Genomic DNA, 19,819 nt, shown 5'->3' with positions numbered 1-19,819 from the left:
GCGGGTCAATCTAATCCGGGGGAAATAGCCTCCCCCCCCCCCCCCCCATTTTATCTGGTGCATCTGACTGCACCCTTAATGAGTCTTCTACTAACAAGAGATATTGGCACATATTGTATGCCACTAAGACAAATGCCAGTGCTTAGTCAAGCTCAGGATGGCCAGACTTCAGGCTTGCATGGTGTCCCCCAATACAACTTGCCATCGTAAGAGCAAACATACCACCAAGGCTATTTACAGAGGTGAAGGAAGAGCAAGAAGATTTCCTGCCACTCTTCTTGCTGTTGCAGCCACTGCTTTAATGAAAAGACAATGGCAACAATAGTATACCTTTTCAGCCAGCTCCACAATGACTGGCGCAGAAATATATGATATTGTATGGAAGAGGGAGAAGAAATACGAGAAATCCAGAAGCCATAGAGAATACTTTGGTGGCTGCCTGGCAAACACCCCCATGTTATTTCCCCTCCTCTCCTGTGCAGTGTTAACCATTTTTAGCCAGCTACTGAAACCAGAATCACTTGGATAGTTACATTGCTGTCATCTTTTAAAGTGGCAATAAAGAGAACAGCAGCAGGTTCTTCTCTTTTGGTAGTCCACCAGAACTGTCAGTGGTGAACTATGCTGATGTTCTGTCTATTTCCGTCCAAGACTTTCCAGAGAGTTTCATGGCTGAGAAGAGCTTGACTGAGCAAAGATGTAAATGTGGCTCTCCCTAGCCAAAGTCAACAGAAATGCTGCCGTAACATTACATCTTGGCCTGATAAAAGATGTATACAAACATGTGCAGATGTTCACATTCCTACCATTCTTCGAAATCACGCCAGCATGAATCTCGCAGTCTTACTTTGTGTGCACAGTTTATAATACAAAACAGCCAGAATGCAAAAGAGACCGTGGCTGAGAGAGAGCAGTGGGTTTTTCCCACTATACTAGCATCATTCGTCCTTAGATGATCTTTACTATTTTCTGAGTGCAATAATTTTTTTTTTGCAAAATTGCAATCAATTTGCCACAGTAATTGGTGGCTGACTGCCTCTTATGCCTCATTTAGAGCTTGAGCTGCTTCATTGTGCCCTTTGGAGTTAATGCATATGGCTCACATAACTTAGTGAGGCACTATGGAAGAGGCAGAATAATAATTTAATTCCCATGTTAAAATTTGACTCAATCGGTAAAATCAACATTTTGAGCAAGGGGAGGGAAAAACCCCATTGATCCAATATTTACAAATACACGCCAGGCAGCATTACCGTCAATGGGAACATTTCACATTCTTGGTTATACTGCAGGAAAATGTTTTGTGTCTCCCCCCCAATACCATTAACCTGTACTGAATCAGTAAACTATTAGTAGAAATCGTGAGAAGCCACAAGAAAAATGCATGTATATGTATATATTCAAAGAAAATAAAACCCTTTCTGCTTACCAGCACTGTAACTACACGGAGGACCACCCCACGCATGTTATTCTCCAGCCTTCTGTCTGTTAAAGAGCCATTGAGACCAGTGACAGGATTCCAGCAGCCAAGCTTTAAAAAAAGAAAGAATGAGTTTATTATCCATGCTTCCTGTTTACAACCTGACGCCCTTTTTTGGTGTACAACACAAAACCAGAATGCTCCTATGATCAACAAAATGACAATAAATGCAAAATTAAGCCATTCTGAACCTGACCTTAATTGTAATCGCTGTATGAGAACAGGATTCGTTGTGTAGTCCTGAACCAAGTAGAAACATTAAAATGGGGAGTGGCACTAAAAAAAAATCTTCATAGTCTCATCTTTCAGGCACATGTTGAATCAACATGCATATGTTGAATCCACGTTAACAGGTAGCAGCACGGTCTGTATGGGCACAAGCCCTTCCATGTAAATGGAAATCCTTTAAAAACTGTTCTTGCCAACATACACAGAACATTCAGGGTATGTTTAGACTTTCAGCTGAATGTGCAGACGTTTGGGCAAAGCCAGTATTCATGGATTGGTGGTCAAACCTCCGAACAAGCTTATGGTATCTGTTTTAGAAACAACATTAGGTAAAGGTTTCCCTTGCTTGAAAGCCAGTCGAATCCGACTCTAGGGATGCGGTGCTCATCTCCATTTCCAAGCCGAAGAGCCAGCGCTGTCAAAAGACATTTCCAGACGTGGACAGCATGACTAGACGCTGAAACATCCGGAATGCTGTTACTTTCCCACCAAAGTGATACCTATTTATTTACTTGCAGTTTCTTGCTTTCGAACTGCTAGGTTGGCAGGAACTGGGGCCAGAGACGGGAGGTGACTCCGTCATGTGGCACTCAGGTCTCAAACTGCTGAATTACTGACCTTCTGGTCTGCAGCTCAGCATCTTAACCATTTGAGCCACTGCAGCACCATTACATCCCTTTAAATTAAATTCATCTTTTGTATGGCCTAGTTTTGGAAATCACATCTGCAACGTCAGCCTGCTTTGCGGGGAGGGCGGGGTATAAGTTTGATTATAAATAAATAAACAAACTATTGCCCTGACCTGGATGGCCTGGGCTAGCTCAGTCTCGTTAGATCTCAGAAACTAAGCAGGGTCAGCCCTGGTTAGTACTTGGATGGGAGACCACCAAGGAAGTGCAGGATTGCTAAACAGAGGCAGGGAATGGCAACCTCCCCTTCTGTTCTTCCCTCTTCTTGAAAACCTATGGGGGTCACCATAAATCAGCTGTGACCTGACAGCAAAACAAATAAATGAAAAACCCTACGTTATTCCTAATTCTGTTGTTCTCTCTTCTTTTTTGGCATGTGTACATTAATGTCACTTCCAGGCTCTTATTCCACCTGGACCCAATTTGTTTCCCTGAAATTAATGGGGAGTTTCCAATTAGATAAGGATCATGCACTAAAATAGTTATTTATTATTAATAAGTTTCCCTGAAATTCCAGAACCAGAAAACCTTTATTTTGGCATAGTATAAGTAAATCAGACAAGGACAGAGTTTAAAGGGTAGGTACAAAAAGCAACATCGACCAGTATTCCCGATCCCAAGATACAAAGCAATCCTAACATGGTTTACAAGATTTACAGAGTATTACTCTTGACTTCCATACGTAGGTCAAAAATTCAGCGACAGATAGTGTTATTGCCGGGCTCTTATCTGCTAAAAAAAAATTAAATCCCCATCCAGAAAATCTCTCTGCAAAGGGAGAAGAGGGCGAATCAGACTATTGCGCATAACGGAATATTTAGGACATCGAAGAAGGATATGGGTAATAGAATCGTGTTCCCCAAGATTACAGCTGCAAAGTGTATCCTTATACGGGATACCCCTGTATCTACCTGAGACCACTACTGAAGGGAATCCCTGAAATTAATGGGGAGTTTCCAATTAGATAATGATCATGCACTAAAATAGTTATTTATTATTAATAAAATATTAATAATGAAACAGTTATTACTGGAAAAGATACCAGCCTGGTGATCTTCCAGAATTACAGCTGATCTCAAGATGACAGACATCGCTTCCCCGGGAGGGAATAGCTGCTTTGGAGAGTGGACTCCATGGCATTATACTCTGCTTAGCTCCCCCCTCCCCAACCCTTCCCTCCCCAGGCTCCCAATCCAGAGTGGGTGCTTCTAATTTAAATCATTATTGTCTGTTCATAAAGAAGGCCTGGTTCTCACATGCATGCTCATCACTTGTCAATACTGAGTGATAATTTTCGTGGCTGAATGGGCCATCAGAAACACAATACTAATGCTAACAATAGACAACAATCTCATATCTGATGCCACTTTGATGTTTTTCAATGAAATGGCTATTTCCAGCTGCCATTCATTGGGTTGGATCCAGACTAATTTCTGCTAATGGTAGGGATGGAGTAATTCCCCTTTCCTGCTGCAGACCATCAATGTGCTTCTCATGCTCTTCCAGAAGGTCCCTGGACCACCAAGTGTAGCATTTTGAGGGATATCAACAAGTAGGCTGGTGGAGGGGGGCGCAGGAATGTTCTGTTCCATTGTCAGAAGTGACTTGAGAGGAAAAGTTGGTATGGATTCAACTAGTGTTCCCTCTAAGCTGAGTTAGTGTGAGCTAGCTCACAGTTTTTAGCCTCCGGCTCACACATTTTTGGCTCCAGAGCAAACTAATTATTGTAGTAGCCAAATCGCTTGCTCACGACTTTAATGCCAGTGGCTCACAAAGTAGAATTGTTGCTCACAAGACTCCACAGCTTAGAGGAGCATTGGATTCAACCCCCTGAGGACACTGTAATAAAATGTAGACAAATTAAGCAATGTATGTGTCAACCTATCAAAAGAGACTTGGAAACCAACTCATGACTGATTAGCACAATAGTCTTAAAGATATTAGCTTGGAAAAGGGAATCTCCATCTTGCAAGCTTTGTAGCAATCATGGAGTTGCTTATCATTTGATGAGTTGCTTATCTGCATATAAAGAGCTCAAACATGTCCAGTTTTGGGGGGGAAATTATTGTGCATTCACGAGCACATGTTGCTTTCTCACAGATGCTGCTACTGCCTCCTACTGTGTCTGATGGCACCGCTGCCTCCAACTTAAGAGGCACAAGATTGTTGAGCCTTACTCCTTTGGGTCTCTGTTTGCCTTACTATGACAAAACTAACTGACAAAGCTGTGATCAATTCTTTCACTCAAAATAGATCCTCCTGACTACAGAGGCACAAAACATAGACAGTGACCGATTCCCCACAAGCAGCTGTGCTGCCCTCGCTCTTCTGTTTCCCCCACTGGCATTGGTCAATTTCACACTATTTGCTGCACAGCCACATTTTGACCCGCAGCTCCCCCCGATTTCCCCTGCGTCTTCTTGATCCTTGTTTTTTGAGAACGAAAAGATGTGGGGGAAATCGGGGGGGCTGTGGGTCAAAATGTGGTAGCGCAGCGAATCGTGTGAGACTGACCAATGCAAGCGGGGGAAACAGAAGAGCGAGGGTGGCACAGCTGCTTGTGGGGAATTGGTCAGTGTCTCTGATGTCGGCCATTTAAATGTAACATTTTACTGCACAGATGCAAAGAGTTTGCAAATTGTGAGTGACCTGCTGAACAGCAGTGCAGTGATTTGGCGAGGGGCCTTGAGTCATACGGAAGCCAGAACTTCGATCAGGCTAGGTTCAGCTGGTGATCATTTTCATGTTGAGGTTTTCAGCATTTCTTGGGTGGAATGATATGGAATGTTCTGTTGTCAAGAATACAGGTTAGTTCTACTAGAGCAAAGAAGAGAGAGAGAGAGAGAGCGCACTAGACACATGGCTGGCATTTGTGGTAGCCATCTGTCTGACCCTGAAGTACACCTTTCCAGTTACCTGATTGACTGAAAAAACACATTGGCTAATCCACACTAATACCCAGAGGCATATCAAAAGCTCCTATTCAAACCATTCATAGACACTTATTCTCATAAAGTAAATCACAGTACTCAAAGGGAAGAAATCAAAGCAAGCATTTATGCATTAAAATGGGAATGGAAAATAGAACCAACTGCTAGGTTGAGCAGTAAAAGCACATTAAATTCATTCAGCACTGTGTCATTCTTAGTTACATACAGAAACTAATTAGAATTTGGATCCAATTAGCATAGCCAAACGTGTTGAAAGTCTAATTACCAAAGATACTGTACTGCTCTTCCCAAACGTAAAACCCTGTGAAGTTTGCAAAGAGCTTTTGTTCCCTTCAGAGGTCAGCAAAAGTCCATTTTTTAATTATATTCGTTAATGTGTACTTTTTATATAATTAGCTTTTCAGCCTAGTCCATTCTAACACTTTTTCTGGTAAATGATATTACTGCACTAAGGCAACAAAAGTTTAGCCTGGATCTAATTTCCCTGTTTAAAAGGTACATTATGCCTTTTCAATTATCTTCTTTACATTTTAAATTCAATCCTACTGCTTACATGGCACAATCATTCCTGAGACAAATGTGCAGCCTCACTCATAGCCAATGAGAACATTGATTTTCAGCTGTTGAGCTGCGGAGATAACATGTGGCAATAGAAAAGAGCAAGAGTCCTGTAGCACCTTAAAGACTAACAACATTTGTGCTCTTTTCTACTGCTACAGACTAACATGGCTACCCATCTTGGAGATTTAATGATAACTGATCATCCTGTAACAATGATGGATTGAATGGCTCCCAGTCCAACAGAAATATAGCCATCTGATCTGTTTACATAAACCACATGGCTTCATTTAAGCTAGAATTCAAACACCAAAGCCATTGTCAGCACTGCTGGTGTCGCAGAACATGTAAATATGTAAATACCTACATTTTATTCCTGATTTTGGCTACCAAAATGGGCTCTAAGGCTTACAGTAGCCTCTAATGCCCTTTAATTAATCATAAAGACAGTGACAGTGACGGAACATGTACAAAGTACATTTCTTTCACCAACCAGGGCCCGTTCTCAAGGTCTGCTCAACACAAAAAAGCCAGAGTTTTCAGTGGATGCTGACTTCCAGCTATTCCTGTGTGCTGCTTTCACAATTTAACTCTGATTGGCTCTTTGCAAGCCACTTTTGAGTACAGCTTTTCTAGGCCTCCGTTGAACATTCCTGGGCTCACACTTACCTGGGTGCATATGAAGTGGAAGAAAGTAAGCTGGCTTGGGCTGGTATAGTGTGTGTGTGGTGTGATGTCAAGTCCCTTCCAATTTATGGCAACCCTATGAATTAATGACCACCAAAACATTCTGTCATTAAGAGTCTCGCTCAGGTCTTGTATAGTGTACTGGTACAGAAGTGGCAGAAATGGCAGAAATGGAATCTCACATCTTTTGCAAAGTCTCACTCAGGTCTTGTAGAGTGTACCGGTACAGAAGTGGCAGAAATGGAATCTCACATCTTTTGCTCCCCAGAGAAAATCAGTGGGGTGGATCCTACCCCATCCTACCATTCCACTGAGCAAAGTGTATTTTACTAATTAAAATATTTATTCCCCACCTTTCCTTACTGGTCAAGTTTGAAACCTTCCTGCAATCTTTTCTGATAGTGGAAGGTCTGCTTAAGGTGGAGAAAGGTACCTTAGGCAGGTGGAAGGCTATTTGGAGGATGATTGGATTCACCCCGCTATTGGTAAAAAACTGAAGTCACTTTCACATCTCCTGGAAAGGCATTTATATACCTTCTGTCTCTTACACATACACATCTGCAACTCATCTTCTCTTGCATCTAGAATCACCTTTCTCTGTGTGTCTGTTTCTGAAACGGAGAATCAAACCAATAGTTGCAAGATTTACACCAAACCTGTGGAGAGATCCACGAGCTCCAGAAGACCTATGTGGCCAACGGATCTCACAATCAGGTTCTTTAAGCAGTCACCCACACAGTCACACCCACTGATTCTAAGGCTGCACACAGCAAGTATCACAAACATGCTGCAGCTGACCATCTTGCACTTGACTCAGAGGAATGATTCTCTGCATAGGTCTCATCATAGGCCAAGTGCCTTCATTCAGAAGCACTATGAAAACTTCAGTTCTAAACAACAGACCTTGCAGCAGAGAAATGCACACAAGATCACATCAACAAGATTAGCTCAAGTCTTTATTTTTCATGGTCTCTCTGTAGTCCCACATACGGTGATTATATAGTCCTCCTGCATAGTGCAGGCTTCGGGGCTGTTTTGACAAATACTGCATCCCCTCTGAGATGTAAATTCAAAGGTATGCTGCTTTATAAACATGGCAACCATGGGCCACATGGCAACTTCATGTAGGTTTGTAACAGATATTACCATTCACAATTGCAAAAGAGGTGGGCACAGCCAATGCAGAATAGTCTTTGATACCCGATGGAATAGATTATTCAACACAGGCCATTATTTATTTAGTTTGTATATAGCCTGCCTTTCTCACTGAGACTCAAGTCAGAGTACAGAGTATGCAGAGAGGAAAAAATGCAACCATATGGTACAGGGCATGAGCTGAATAATGCAATAGGACTAGGAGTACAAAATTGAGCAATAGCAGGAGAGGTGGTCCCACAAGTATGTGGGTCCTAGGCCATTAAGGATCTTGCTGGTAATAAGAGAGAGTTATTGTAATGGACAGTAAATGGTTCATGTTTTAACCTGAGAATCGTGAGTGAAAGGATTCAAATGGAATTCTATAGCTGAGAATGTCAGTTAAGAGTGGCAGTTGGAACCCTTATAGTTCAGTTAAGAAGAATGAAAGGATCAAGGAGGATCCTAAATTAGGGAAGTGGGACCAGTAGTAATTCTTTGAGGGCAATAGCTCCTAGTAAAAGGGGGTGATCCCTATCAAGTGTATAAGAAGGAAAATTGGAACATGTGTATGTTCGTGTTTTCACAAACTTAAGTATTTTGTAAGGCCAAAGTGACCTTTGTTTTTATTTATTTATTTACAAGTTGTAGCTGGACAAGTATCCCAACCAACTGTAAACTGATATGATATGCATCATGATGGAATTGTTTGTATGCATCTTTTCTTTGTTTGTTAAAAATGTTCAATAAAAAATAAAATTAAATTTAAAAAGTATTTTTGAGACAAAGATGCTTATGCTTGTTTATTTAAGCAGTGAATGCCAAGAGAACTCTCTCTATAGTTTTAAAGATCTGTCTATATACCAAAACAGCTACCTGATTGTGACAAAATATCTATTGTTTATAATTATACTAAGTTACCTCATTCCTGTTGCCTGTTCACCTGTTTAGTTCCAAACCTGATACCTACCTGACCATTTCCCTATAGAAGTGAAATAAAGCAGTTTGTTTGTTTTGAATTAATATCAGCCTCTTGTGAGCCATTACCAGACATATACAAACAAAGGATTTTTGTTGGTTCCTCAGTTCCCTAGGCTGGGTCAGCACATATCCATATAAATTTAAACAACTGGGTGGGACAGACAGAAAAACAAAGAAGACTAAAGGGGACTGCCCAGCAAGGGAAAAAATGAAAGGGAATAGAGAAATCATTGTAGTTATTGTGGACATTATACATTATGAAATTCCCTGTAAGATGACTTCAGAACTATCTTCTCCCTGCCACAGCAGCAGAAGTTGCTACTTCTCCCAAACTCTGTCCTGCCATGTTCAAAAAGAAAGCCAATAACCTATTCCCATTTGGAATATGCAGTGCTCACTCCCTCTTATTCTTCAACTGGGGAAAAAGAACAGAAGGAAGGTGAGGTTCTGGGTACAGTGGAAGTCAGAGAGCACTGGGGGGAGGAGCCAAATCTTGGCCTATTACAATGTTAAGCATATGTAGAAATAAACCATCAGGGTGCAAAACACACAGCTCACATGAAGATTAAAGGCTGATTTAAAGGACAAAAGGTGCTAGTCAAAGATGCTACGAGCTCAAGCTCAAAGTGTTATGGGCTCAGAGCTGTATTAGCTGAAGAAGCATCGAACAAATCTCAGTGCTTAGGACAGGAGGCTTAATTTATGGTAGGTACCTTTGTGCATGCTTTGCATGCAGAATGTCCCAGGTTCAATCTCTGGCTCCTCCCATTAAAGAGCTGGGAATGATCTGTGCCTGAAACTTTGGAGAGAAGTTGCCAGTAACAAAAACCAACACTGAGCTAGAAGGGCCAATGGTCCTGATGGAGCTTTGTATATTCACATATGATGGGTATAATTGTGAAGCCTCTTGAAAAAGTGAAGAATAAAAAGCAAGCAACACTCTGTGGGCGGAAAACAGGTAAAAATTGCTGCCAAATAAAATCACAGTAATAAGAAAGTAGAGAATGGCTTGGCCAGAAGCAAAACAGGGATTACATCCATGAGAGCACACAAAACAAACAAAACAAGTTTATTTGTTCCTATAGGATTTCTATTGAAGGGTTTTGAAAAGCTGAAGACTGAATGCAGAAAACACTGCTGCAAGAGCTAGAACTTCTTTGCTGCCAGCCTTAGTGTTCAGAGGATCTCTTACCACTGATCTGAGAAAGGAGATGGGTCACCAGTGGTAAATGGATGAACAGGAAAATCAGGATTAACATAGTTGCCATGGAGTGATTAAGATGCTGTTGGTGTATTCTCTGGATATTGCTTGAAATCCAACAGAGGAAAAAAAGGGACACACAAGGATCCCTTCCCTGAAGAAGATAGCTAACTTGGCAATCTCCGATATTGCAAAAGTTTGGGGTAATCCTACGTACTGAAATAAGATTAAGAATCTGGAAACCATTCATAAGACACCTTGGCGATATGTTCAAGAAATCTCCAGTTCAATTATGGGCACTAGCAAGGTGAACCACAAAGAAGATGTTGTCTAAAAGGTACCATTCTGTTATCAATGGATCATGAATGCTTGCTTGCTGGTATAAAATTTGATGACTGACATCAGTCTGTAATGTTCTTTAATCACAGACATACTTTAAGTTTCCTGATCACAAAGCTAGAGATGTCACAGAGCACTGTGTTCCAATCGTAAGCATACTCAATGAAAGTAAGAATCTTTGAAATCCATGGAACTTATTTCTAAGTAAACAGAAACTACTTGTGCGTATGAGCCACTTCAGGTGTGATGAAGATGGTGTAGAATAGGGTCAGCCAGAGGTCATTTCAGGGGGGATCGCGGGGGATCGCAGTCCCCCCGGGTGAGGTACGGGGGGCGGGGCACATGACGAAGCCCCGCCCCCTGCTTCCAGCCCTCATTCAACCAGGAGGAGGCAGGAGAAGAGGGAGGGTAAGTTGCTTCCTCCCTGCCTCTCCCCACCCCTGCCTGCCTGGGGCCAGGGAGGGCCTTCACGGGGCTTCCTTGCACTCCCGCTGGCCTTGCAGGTCCACCACCGGGCCCCTCATGGGGCTCGGCAGTGGTGCTGCAAGGCCGGCGGCAGCGGCCGGGACCGTTGGGGGCGGGGTGTATGGCCTTATGACACACTTCCGGTGATGTCAGGGGGTGTGGCTTATGACACACTTCCGGTGATGTCAGGGGGTGTGGCATATGCTAATGAGTTATGCTAATGAGTTCCCCTAGCTCTTTTTCTACGAAACGACTCCTGGGGTCAGCAAATCATTTGCATGTACTGTTTCTTTATTTCATGGCCACAATTAAATCAGCAGATACTACTTAATTGGACACCGCTTTGCACATCTCATTACTACAACAGGAACAGCCATAAACCAAACACAATATTACTGTACTTTCAGTTCTCCTCACACAGTCACATCCAAAATGACTCTGTGCTCCAAGACACCGTTGTGCTGCTCATCCATTCTACAGCACTGTGATATTCTGGGTTATGTTGAAAAAACCTTTTAAAATGAAGGATGACTTCTAAAATATGGGGCATCTGGCTAACCTATGTGTAGTATAAAAGCTGCAAATCACTGGCTATTGCCAGCCTGAATGTCTAATACCAGGAAGACATGCTGCTCCTAGGAAATGTAGATTTATGGTTTGGGTTTTTCTCCCCCTCTCCTTTTTTAATCTTGATGCATCCTGGCTAGTTCATGATGGATGAGCTGGTCTTTGATGGCCTCCAGAGTGCAGAAAGGAGAGGATATGGAGAAGAATGAGGGTGCTAATGGAAATGAGTGACATTTCTCTCTGGTTTCTGAGAATGCAAAACCTTGCAAAATGTTCAAGAGGTAGTGGTGGTTAGTGTATTGTACAACTCATTAGAGCCAAGACATTGAAATAAAACAAAAAAATGTTGCTGTAAAGGTTTTAATGTCCTTCTTTTGCAAAAAAAATATAAAGACAACCTCAGAACATATTTTTCTGTGATGCTGTTTTGGATGTATCATAGTATGATCCTACCTAAATGAAGACAAAGTAAGAGGCAAACTGGGCTGATTTTTAAGTTCTAAGAGTTTTGTACTCCAATAGAGTTCAACCTATGAGTCGGGACCCTCGGGTGGGTTCGAGAGCCACCATATTTGCTTTTCGGAGGAGTGTGCTCCTGGTGCACAGCCATTGAGAGCAAGGGTGCCATATCTCCTGTCCAGTGCTCCCTCTAAGCTGTGGAGTCCTATGAGCAAAAATTCTACTTTGTGAGCTACCGGCATTAAAGTTGTGAGCGAGCGATTTGGCTATTGCATAAGTTAGTTTGCTCTGGAGCCCTCCTTCCTGAGCTAAGACAGATATGGGTAGAGCCAGAGGCTTAAAAAATGTGAACTCGTTCACACTAACTCGGCTTAGAGGGAACACTGCTCCTGTCCCTCTTTGCATGTACACTGAAAGGGGCAGTAGAACGGTAATAATAATTAATAATAATTATCGTATGGCAGTGTGTGTAGTATAGCCAGGAAATCCTAAGATTGTCTGGCAGCCAGAAGTTCTAGCGCTTTTAGCATTCTGCACCACTAGGTGGTGAGTTAGACTTGTTTTCTTAAGGCAAGAGACATTTCAGAGGTGTTTTGCCATTACCTGCCTTTGCATCACACACCTGGTATTCCTTGAAGGTCACCCATCCAAATACTAGCCAAGGCCGACCCTGCTTAGCTTCCAAGATCTGACGAGTGATGTCACTCAGTGGAGAAGGTTACTTTTTAGCAAAAGTAGGGCTCCTTCTACCACATGACCATGATGTCCTATTATTTTCTGTCAGTGTTGATGTTTCTACACTCAGGGGAGGGGCTGTGGCTCAGTGGTACAGCATTTGCTTGACATGCAGAAGGTTCCAGGTTCAATCCCTAGCATCGCCAGTTAAAAGGATCAGGCAGTAGGTGATGTGAAGTACCTTTGCCTGAGACCCTGGAGAGACACTGTCAGTCTGAGTAGACAATGCCGACCTTTTTTTTTTAACCCCCGAAGGGATGTTTTTTATTTTGCAATAGACTACAAAACTACAAAGAAAATATTGGGAAGGGAACTACAACTAGGGATAAAGAAAAATAACCACACTATGCTAAAACCCCAAGAAGAGGAGATCTTATCCCTGTTAATATAAGTGTTAGTACTGAAAGTGTTAATATCACAATATACTTGTAGTGCTCTTTTTGTAGCAGGAACTCCTTTGCATATTAGGCCACACACCCCTAATATAGCCAATCCTCCAAGAGCTTACAGAGCTCTTCTTACAGGAGCTACTGTAAGCTCTTGGAGGATTGGCTACATTAGGGGTGTGTTGCTTAATATGCAAATGAGTACCTGCTCCAAAAAGAGCTCTCTTGTTTATCACAGCTTCAAATGTGTTAATATGTTAGTTGTTATGAGGGAACCGACCTTGATAGACCAATGGTTTGAGTCAGTATTAGGCGGCTTCATATGTTTGTGTGTTCATTCATTGACTTTCTCTTGGGTGGGAATACAACACAAACACCAAGAAGCAACAGAGAAGTGACACTGTCAAGGGGGTGAAAAATCAGAATAAAATTTCCATAAAACAGCAACTTTCAATCAATCCACTAAAGCCAAGAGGAGGAGAAGGTCTTAGTTTGGCACATGAATGAGCTAATAAAGGCATTTCACTGTATGTTTCATAATGCAGTGCCACCACTCTCTGGTGCCCTGCAGCACAATTAATTTGGAGAGTGGGGTTTACCACTGTTTAGCTGTACAACCAGTTTTGATTGGCACTGTCCCGAGGGGGAGCCTCCCCAGGGCTGGCCGCTGCCGTTCAGGACTCTGGCGCCGCCGCCCACCCCAGCCCTGACAACAAAGGAACCTGCGCCATCGCCGCAGCCCCCAGGACCCGTCGAGATGGCTCCAAGGCGCCTGGGCAGCACCACCATCGGGGAATGGCCAGCTCAGGAGGGGAGTGCCCCGGGAGGAGTGAGGATGACTGCGCCGGGTCGATGGCCCAGCGTGAGGGCCCGCCCACAGCACAGAGCAGCCTGGAGGGAAAACGTGGGATGGGCAAGGAAGCTAGGGCCGGAAGGAAGCCACACCCCAGCCCAGCGTCCCAGTACAAGAGGGGAGGGTGGGGCCGTAACTGGGGTGGAGAGCGGACCACAGAGAGGAGCAGGTGACACGGGGCAGGAATAAAAGGGGGAACAGAAACGGAGGCCGGGGAGGAGGAAGCAACACTGACAACACCGAAGGGAGAAGCGAGAGAGACTTATCTGAGTGTGCCAAGGGAGTGTGGAGGGTGGTGACGTAACCTCCTCCCCTCCCGACCATCTGAGGCCTCTGTGGTTCCCCCTTCCCACTCCTCGGGAGGCAGGACGCGGTGGCGTATAGGTCGGAGCAGCGGGGACCAGCAACAGCGACGAAGGGTCATCTAGCTCATATGACAGACACATTTCTTCATAGCTAGTGGGGTGGGGTAATTATACACGAAGCAATTTCAGATTGCAGCTGACATGCTTTTAGATCTTTCCCTGTACTGGTGGACAGAAGAATGAATGCTAGGAGGGGTAAAAGGAAGAAGCTTCTTTTAGCTTATCACCAAAAAGCACCCTAGGGCAATCATTCTGGAGCCATTACACCTTCCTTTCTTTAAAGAATAAGGGTCCTGGTTCCCATTGCAATCAATAAGCTTGTCAGAACAGTCTACCTTTTGTAATAATTTAAATTACTGGTAACATACAAGAAGCATTACAGGAGCTTTATAACCAACAACAGAGAACCCTCACAGAGCAAAACTGCTGGTAAGCCAGTCATACAAAGGACGAGATGAATGAAGGGAACATTCTTGTCAGCCGTCTCCATAACAGCTGAATTGGCACAATACATTTTTATTATGGAGAAGAATCACGGTAATAATGACACTGAGGTTTACCACAAGAACAAGTCTGCAATTTATCCCGGAGATTAAATTATACCTGTGTAATAAATCCCTCTTCTAAGAAAAAGGAAACATGTTGCTTAGGACATTAGAGTCTTGACACAGATCTAGATTAGTGAGTATATGCATATATCCCCGAGTTTACATTAAAACCCAGCACACATTCTTTCATGATTAAAACTGGAGGTTCCTTTTGTTCCTGAACTGTTTTATTCTAAAATGTGCAAAAAGTGGAGCTTGCATGCTCTCAGGTATCTGCTTCCTGTTTTTCCACTCCCTTCCCTTAGAGGGCACAGTTCTGAATTGGGACTGCATATACTCACTATTTAAAGAAAAATCAAAACACTGGAAGCCCATTCACAGAACTTCTAGCAATAATGTCTAATTTCAAACAAATTATTGCCACTTCTAGTAGCTGCTTTCATACCCCTGGACTGGGCCTATCTGCCCTCAGAGGGCTACTTATGAGCAGACAAGACTGAGGTGAATTGTCAGCATGTACCTTCTATCACCCAACCATGACACAACAAGTCACATGACCTGGCTCTATGGATGACCCCTATTTAGGGTTGCCAGATCCCCCCTGGCTACAGAGAGGAAGATGGGGGTTACGATTGCAAGTTCCAGGTTGGGAAACTCCTAGAGCCTGGGGGTGGGGTGCAATATAATAGAGCATCCATTTTCTCCGAGGGAACTGATCTCTGTAGTCTGGAGATGAGCTGTAATTCTAGGTGTTCTCCAGGTCCCACCTGGAGGCTGGCATCGCTACCTATTTCATGGCAACCCTGCATCTTGCTAGCCACTGAAGGAACTTTTGGACTCATCCAGCTGTGATCTTCTTATCTTTTTATGTTCTCTTTGATATGTGCCTCAACTGCCTCCATGAATTTTATTGTATAGAAAATGAATGAGCCACGTACTCCTGGAGATTCAGCCACAGGTACCAAAAACTCATTTCCATTATTTCAGCAGCTGTAAAATGTGTTGCTACAATCCTACAAACCACTGCCAAAAACAGAAGCCGTACCCATGGACCCATGCAAATACATTCCCAAAGACAGCTTGCATAAACTGCATGGGGATTTTAAATGTCTGAATTAGCTCATTAATAAATGCAGCAGTCTAACTTCCAAGAATTGGCAGGTTTTCATTAGAAGATGTGTTGATGTAATGAATAAGGCAACCTTCACTGGATCTGGGTATATACCTTGCCAAAGGATCATCAAAATATTTACTTCAAAATAGACTTTTTCATGCGTCTAAAATAATCTTTTGTTACTGGATGCCAAGACTGTTCTATTATAAAAGAACTGCTCTCCCAAAGTATTGAATTCATTAGGATTTCAAAGTTCACACAAATGTTGTTAAAGCCTATTTCTACAAGTAATATAGAAGGCATTGTGCCAACCAAATGGTTCAGCTGGCAGACAAACTCTGGGAGGAGATGAAAAAAATTCAACACAGTTCAACAGCCTATTCATTTAGTGAGAAAATCAGTATTGCACTGATTCCTCCAAGCAGCTCAGTTGGTGTAATGGTGCTCCCCTTCTCCATTTTATCTTCACAACAGCACTGTGAGGTAGGTTAAGCTGAAAGAGTGTGGCCCAAATCCACCCAGTGAAATTCAAGGTGAATAGAGAACCTTACCGTCTATCCACCCAGAGCTATCTCAAATTATTTTGTGACTGAATCAAGTCACAGGTGGACTGGACTATATGTGTCACATTTTCCTGTACCACCATCAGCCAAGAGGAGGGAGAGCTCCAAGTGGATGTTGAACAATCAGTGGATGACACTACACCCTCACTTCCTCCAGCACTGTTGGTGGCTGGGAGAAGGAAGGAAGGAAGGAAGGAAGGAAGGAAGGAAGGAAGGAAGGAAGGAAGGAAGGAAGACCCCCCCACAGCTCTGCCAGCACCTTGGACCTAGACAGAGTGGGAGGAGTTTGAAAGGCCACGACACACTTCAAATTGTGACATTCCAACCAGCTGTGTGTTTGGTCTCTCAAATGCACTTTAACAATTATATCCTGCTGCTTGTAGGATGGACCTTGGACTTCTCGCTGCTGCTCCATTATACATTAACAAAGAAAAGCCAATAAACATTAGTGAAAAACAGGAAAAGTTGATTGCGCATGTCTACTTTGTGCAGGACTAACAAAATAACTCAGCTGTGAATTTAATTTAGCCAAGAAGTAGTTTGCTTCACTGTGGAATGGGATCACACAGGGACAGCATGCAGCTGAATCAATACATAATAGCTATAATTGACATTTAAGCTGATGCACCAGATCATCACATTATTTTTCTTTCATGCATGCACTCTTCATTAAATGTTGGAAAAATCAAAATGTTTCCGAGTTCACAATGAAAATATAAGTGGTCAGAGTTTTCTAAAAAAAAAAGAGGTGTGACGGGGGCTGTGAACCTTATTATCAGTTCCAGTAATGACAGAGCTTCTGGCCAATCAAATTATTCTAGCTGTTGAGCCAGTGAGGATGGAATGAAAGAAGCAAAGATGAGTGACCACCAAAAAGAGAAGAAAGATTTCTTTAAAACTTGATTTGGGATAATTTATAGACATCTGCCCTTGCTAATGACAGTTACCAACCCGGGATTATGATTCATCAAGGATTATAAACAGGGGTCGTTTCGTAGAAAAAGAGCTAGGGGAACTCATTAGCATAACTCATTAGCATATGCCGCACCCCCTGACATCACCGGAAGTGTGTCATAAGGCCACACCCCCTGACATCACCGGGCTGGCCTTGCAGCTCCACTGCCGAGCCCCATGAGGGGCCCGGCGGTGGACCTGCAAGGCCGGCGGGAGTGCAAGGAAGCCCCGCGAAGGCCCTCCCTGGCCCCAGGCAGGCAGGGGTGGGGAGAGGCAGGGAGGAAGCAACTTACCCTCCCTCTTCTCCTGCCTCCTCCTGGCTGAATGAGGGCCGGAAGCGGGGCGGCCGGAAGCAGGGGGCGGGGCTTTGTCATGTGCCCCGCCCCATGCACCTCACCCGGGGGGACTGCGATCCCCCGCGATCCCCCCCGAAATGACCTCTGATTATAAACATCAGTGATTTCCAAACTAGAAAGTTGTGTACACCTCAGGAAAAGACTAATTATTTTGGAGGCTAGAAACAGCAATAATTTCTTACACTGATGTAAGCTTTATCTTCAGAATTCTCGTATTTGTATGCATCACATAATGTATAACTCTGTACAACATTTTAAGGAAGACAATTATTGCTGTTTTTTTAATTATTACCAATTAAATACATCATTGTTTGTGGTTAGTAACAATAAAACATTCCCCAAACAAATCTATTTTAAGAAATATGATCAACAGGTTTCTTAAATGGGGGATGTGTAAAATCTGAAATTGTATGGGATGTTACAGAAACAGTCCTGTTCATAAAATGCATCATCATTTTAGACTGAGTTAGGTTATATGAAGTGTACACAACAAAGCTGAGACTCAAGGTAATATGGTAATAAAGAGTAAAACGAGATGAGAAGCTAGAAGTTCTGCAGTCACTGAATATTAGCCCTGGGGGTGTTGAGGAGACAGGCACTCTCGGTATCAGTGTCATCCTATCCACTGAAGTCAATGGGATCAGAAGGGTGTAACTCTGCTTAGGACAACACTCCTGGTCTGCCTTTTTCACCTTCAGGACTCTTAACAGTGCATAGGATGCTGGTTATCACCCCTTTCCCTGATATCACCCCTTCCCCATAGCTGTTTACTTTTGCAATCACATATCCCCTAGCATCACATCTAATTGGGTCACTGGTTCAATTGTTGGGAGAAACAAAAAATCACTATTGCAGTTTACTAATATGAAGATCGGAAAAGGAGTTAGAACAACTGATCATTATGATCACACAGCACCATTAAAGGACATTGTGTTCTCTGACATATGTTAAAAATTGCTAGGTTATTAGGACTATTATTATAAAATATATATGTGCGGTCATAGAAAGGTGTTCTGCAGACTACAGCCCCAAAATTATATTCTTAACAACTGAAGCAAACCTGTTTGTCAAAGAACATATCAAGGGCACGTAATCAAACAAATAAACAAATTTTCCGAAATATATAGATTTGGATCCATTAGTGAATTTCTGTGCACACAAATTGTCTGGTGGATTTTTTACAGGATCAGCATTCCAAGGGACATTTTGTACTATGGCCAAAGTGGGAATGGCAGGGAAGTCATGCTCAGCAGATGGAAATTTCTTCTGTCCACAGAAACCTTACAATGGATCCAAGCCATTGATTGATTTCAGTGACCTTAAGTCTGATCTATCTCTGTTGGACTGTGGTCCCACTAGAACCATTTTTGTCCCTGCTGAAGGTAAAAGACAAGTTTAGGGTCTTTCCTTTCACAGTAGCCCACATATAATTCATGAAAAGTTTCAATACTCAGGGTCATCCAAAATGCATTTATTATTGCTAAATAGCAGATACAACCCTTCCCCAAAAAATTCAGGTTGGATACATATTATTGGGGGGGGGGGAGGTTTAATTTTTAACTCTTCTCCTATCTTGGTCAATGAGACCACACAGACAGCATCAATTGGGTCACTTTGGGTAGGAGCTTTAGGGCACCTGAACATGCCCAGTGTCTCCAAGCCCACTGGTCATCCGTTTCTCCCATTCTTGATCATGCTGCATATGCTTTTCTGTAAATGAACATTATGGAGATGAGTGATGTTCTGTACATATCTGCTAATAGAGTACAACAAAGTATCACAGGCTGAAAGGGGAAAATAATATCTTGGAATCTCATTATATGGCATGGCGTAGATCCATTATACCAAGCAAAAGCAATTAGCCTACCAGCATTATTCCTGATTTAAACACTTTTACTCAAGACACTTTCATTAACTGTGTTGACAGTCACTATCTATTATTCATTTCACCTGCACTCCACTGCGCTCTTAATATGCAATCGTTTCTCACAGAGGCAGAGCCACAAGTAAGTAACACCAGTCTAGATCATCAAGCTAGTATCAACAGAGAGCAATTTTAATGTAGCTAAACCAAACTGAAACCAATGAGAATGTGCCCCATAGAGTCTGATTCGGAAGCCACACATTTTCTCCCCCCTAAAGTTGACTGTGAAAATGACACCATCCATTTATTTAAGAATTATCTTTTAGGATTATCCACTCAGAA

At 42.8% G+C, this 19,819-nt stretch overlaps 1 protein-coding gene across 1 annotated transcript in view; it reads right to left on the bottom strand.

Annotated features, from left to right (window-relative positions):
- Positions 1-19,819, bottom strand: part of LOC107110907 (glutamate receptor ionotropic, delta-2-like) — a 1,200,243-nt gene that overhangs the window by 325,162 nt on the left and 855,262 nt on the right. The window contains 1 exon segment of the mRNA XM_015411751.1: positions 1,430-1,531. Coding sequence (XP_015267237.1) covers positions 1,430-1,531 — 102 coding nt within the window.

Source organism: Gekko japonicus, unplaced genomic scaffold, assembly GCF_001447785.1.
Source record: "Gekko japonicus isolate JY-2015 unplaced genomic scaffold, Gekko_japonicus_V1.1 scaffold229, whole genome shotgun sequence".
Taxonomy (NCBI): Eukaryota; Metazoa; Chordata; class Lepidosauria; order Squamata; family Gekkonidae; genus Gekko; species Gekko japonicus.
Note: the sequence above shows the minus strand (reverse complement) of the source record. Positions and strands in the feature narration are given on the sequence as shown.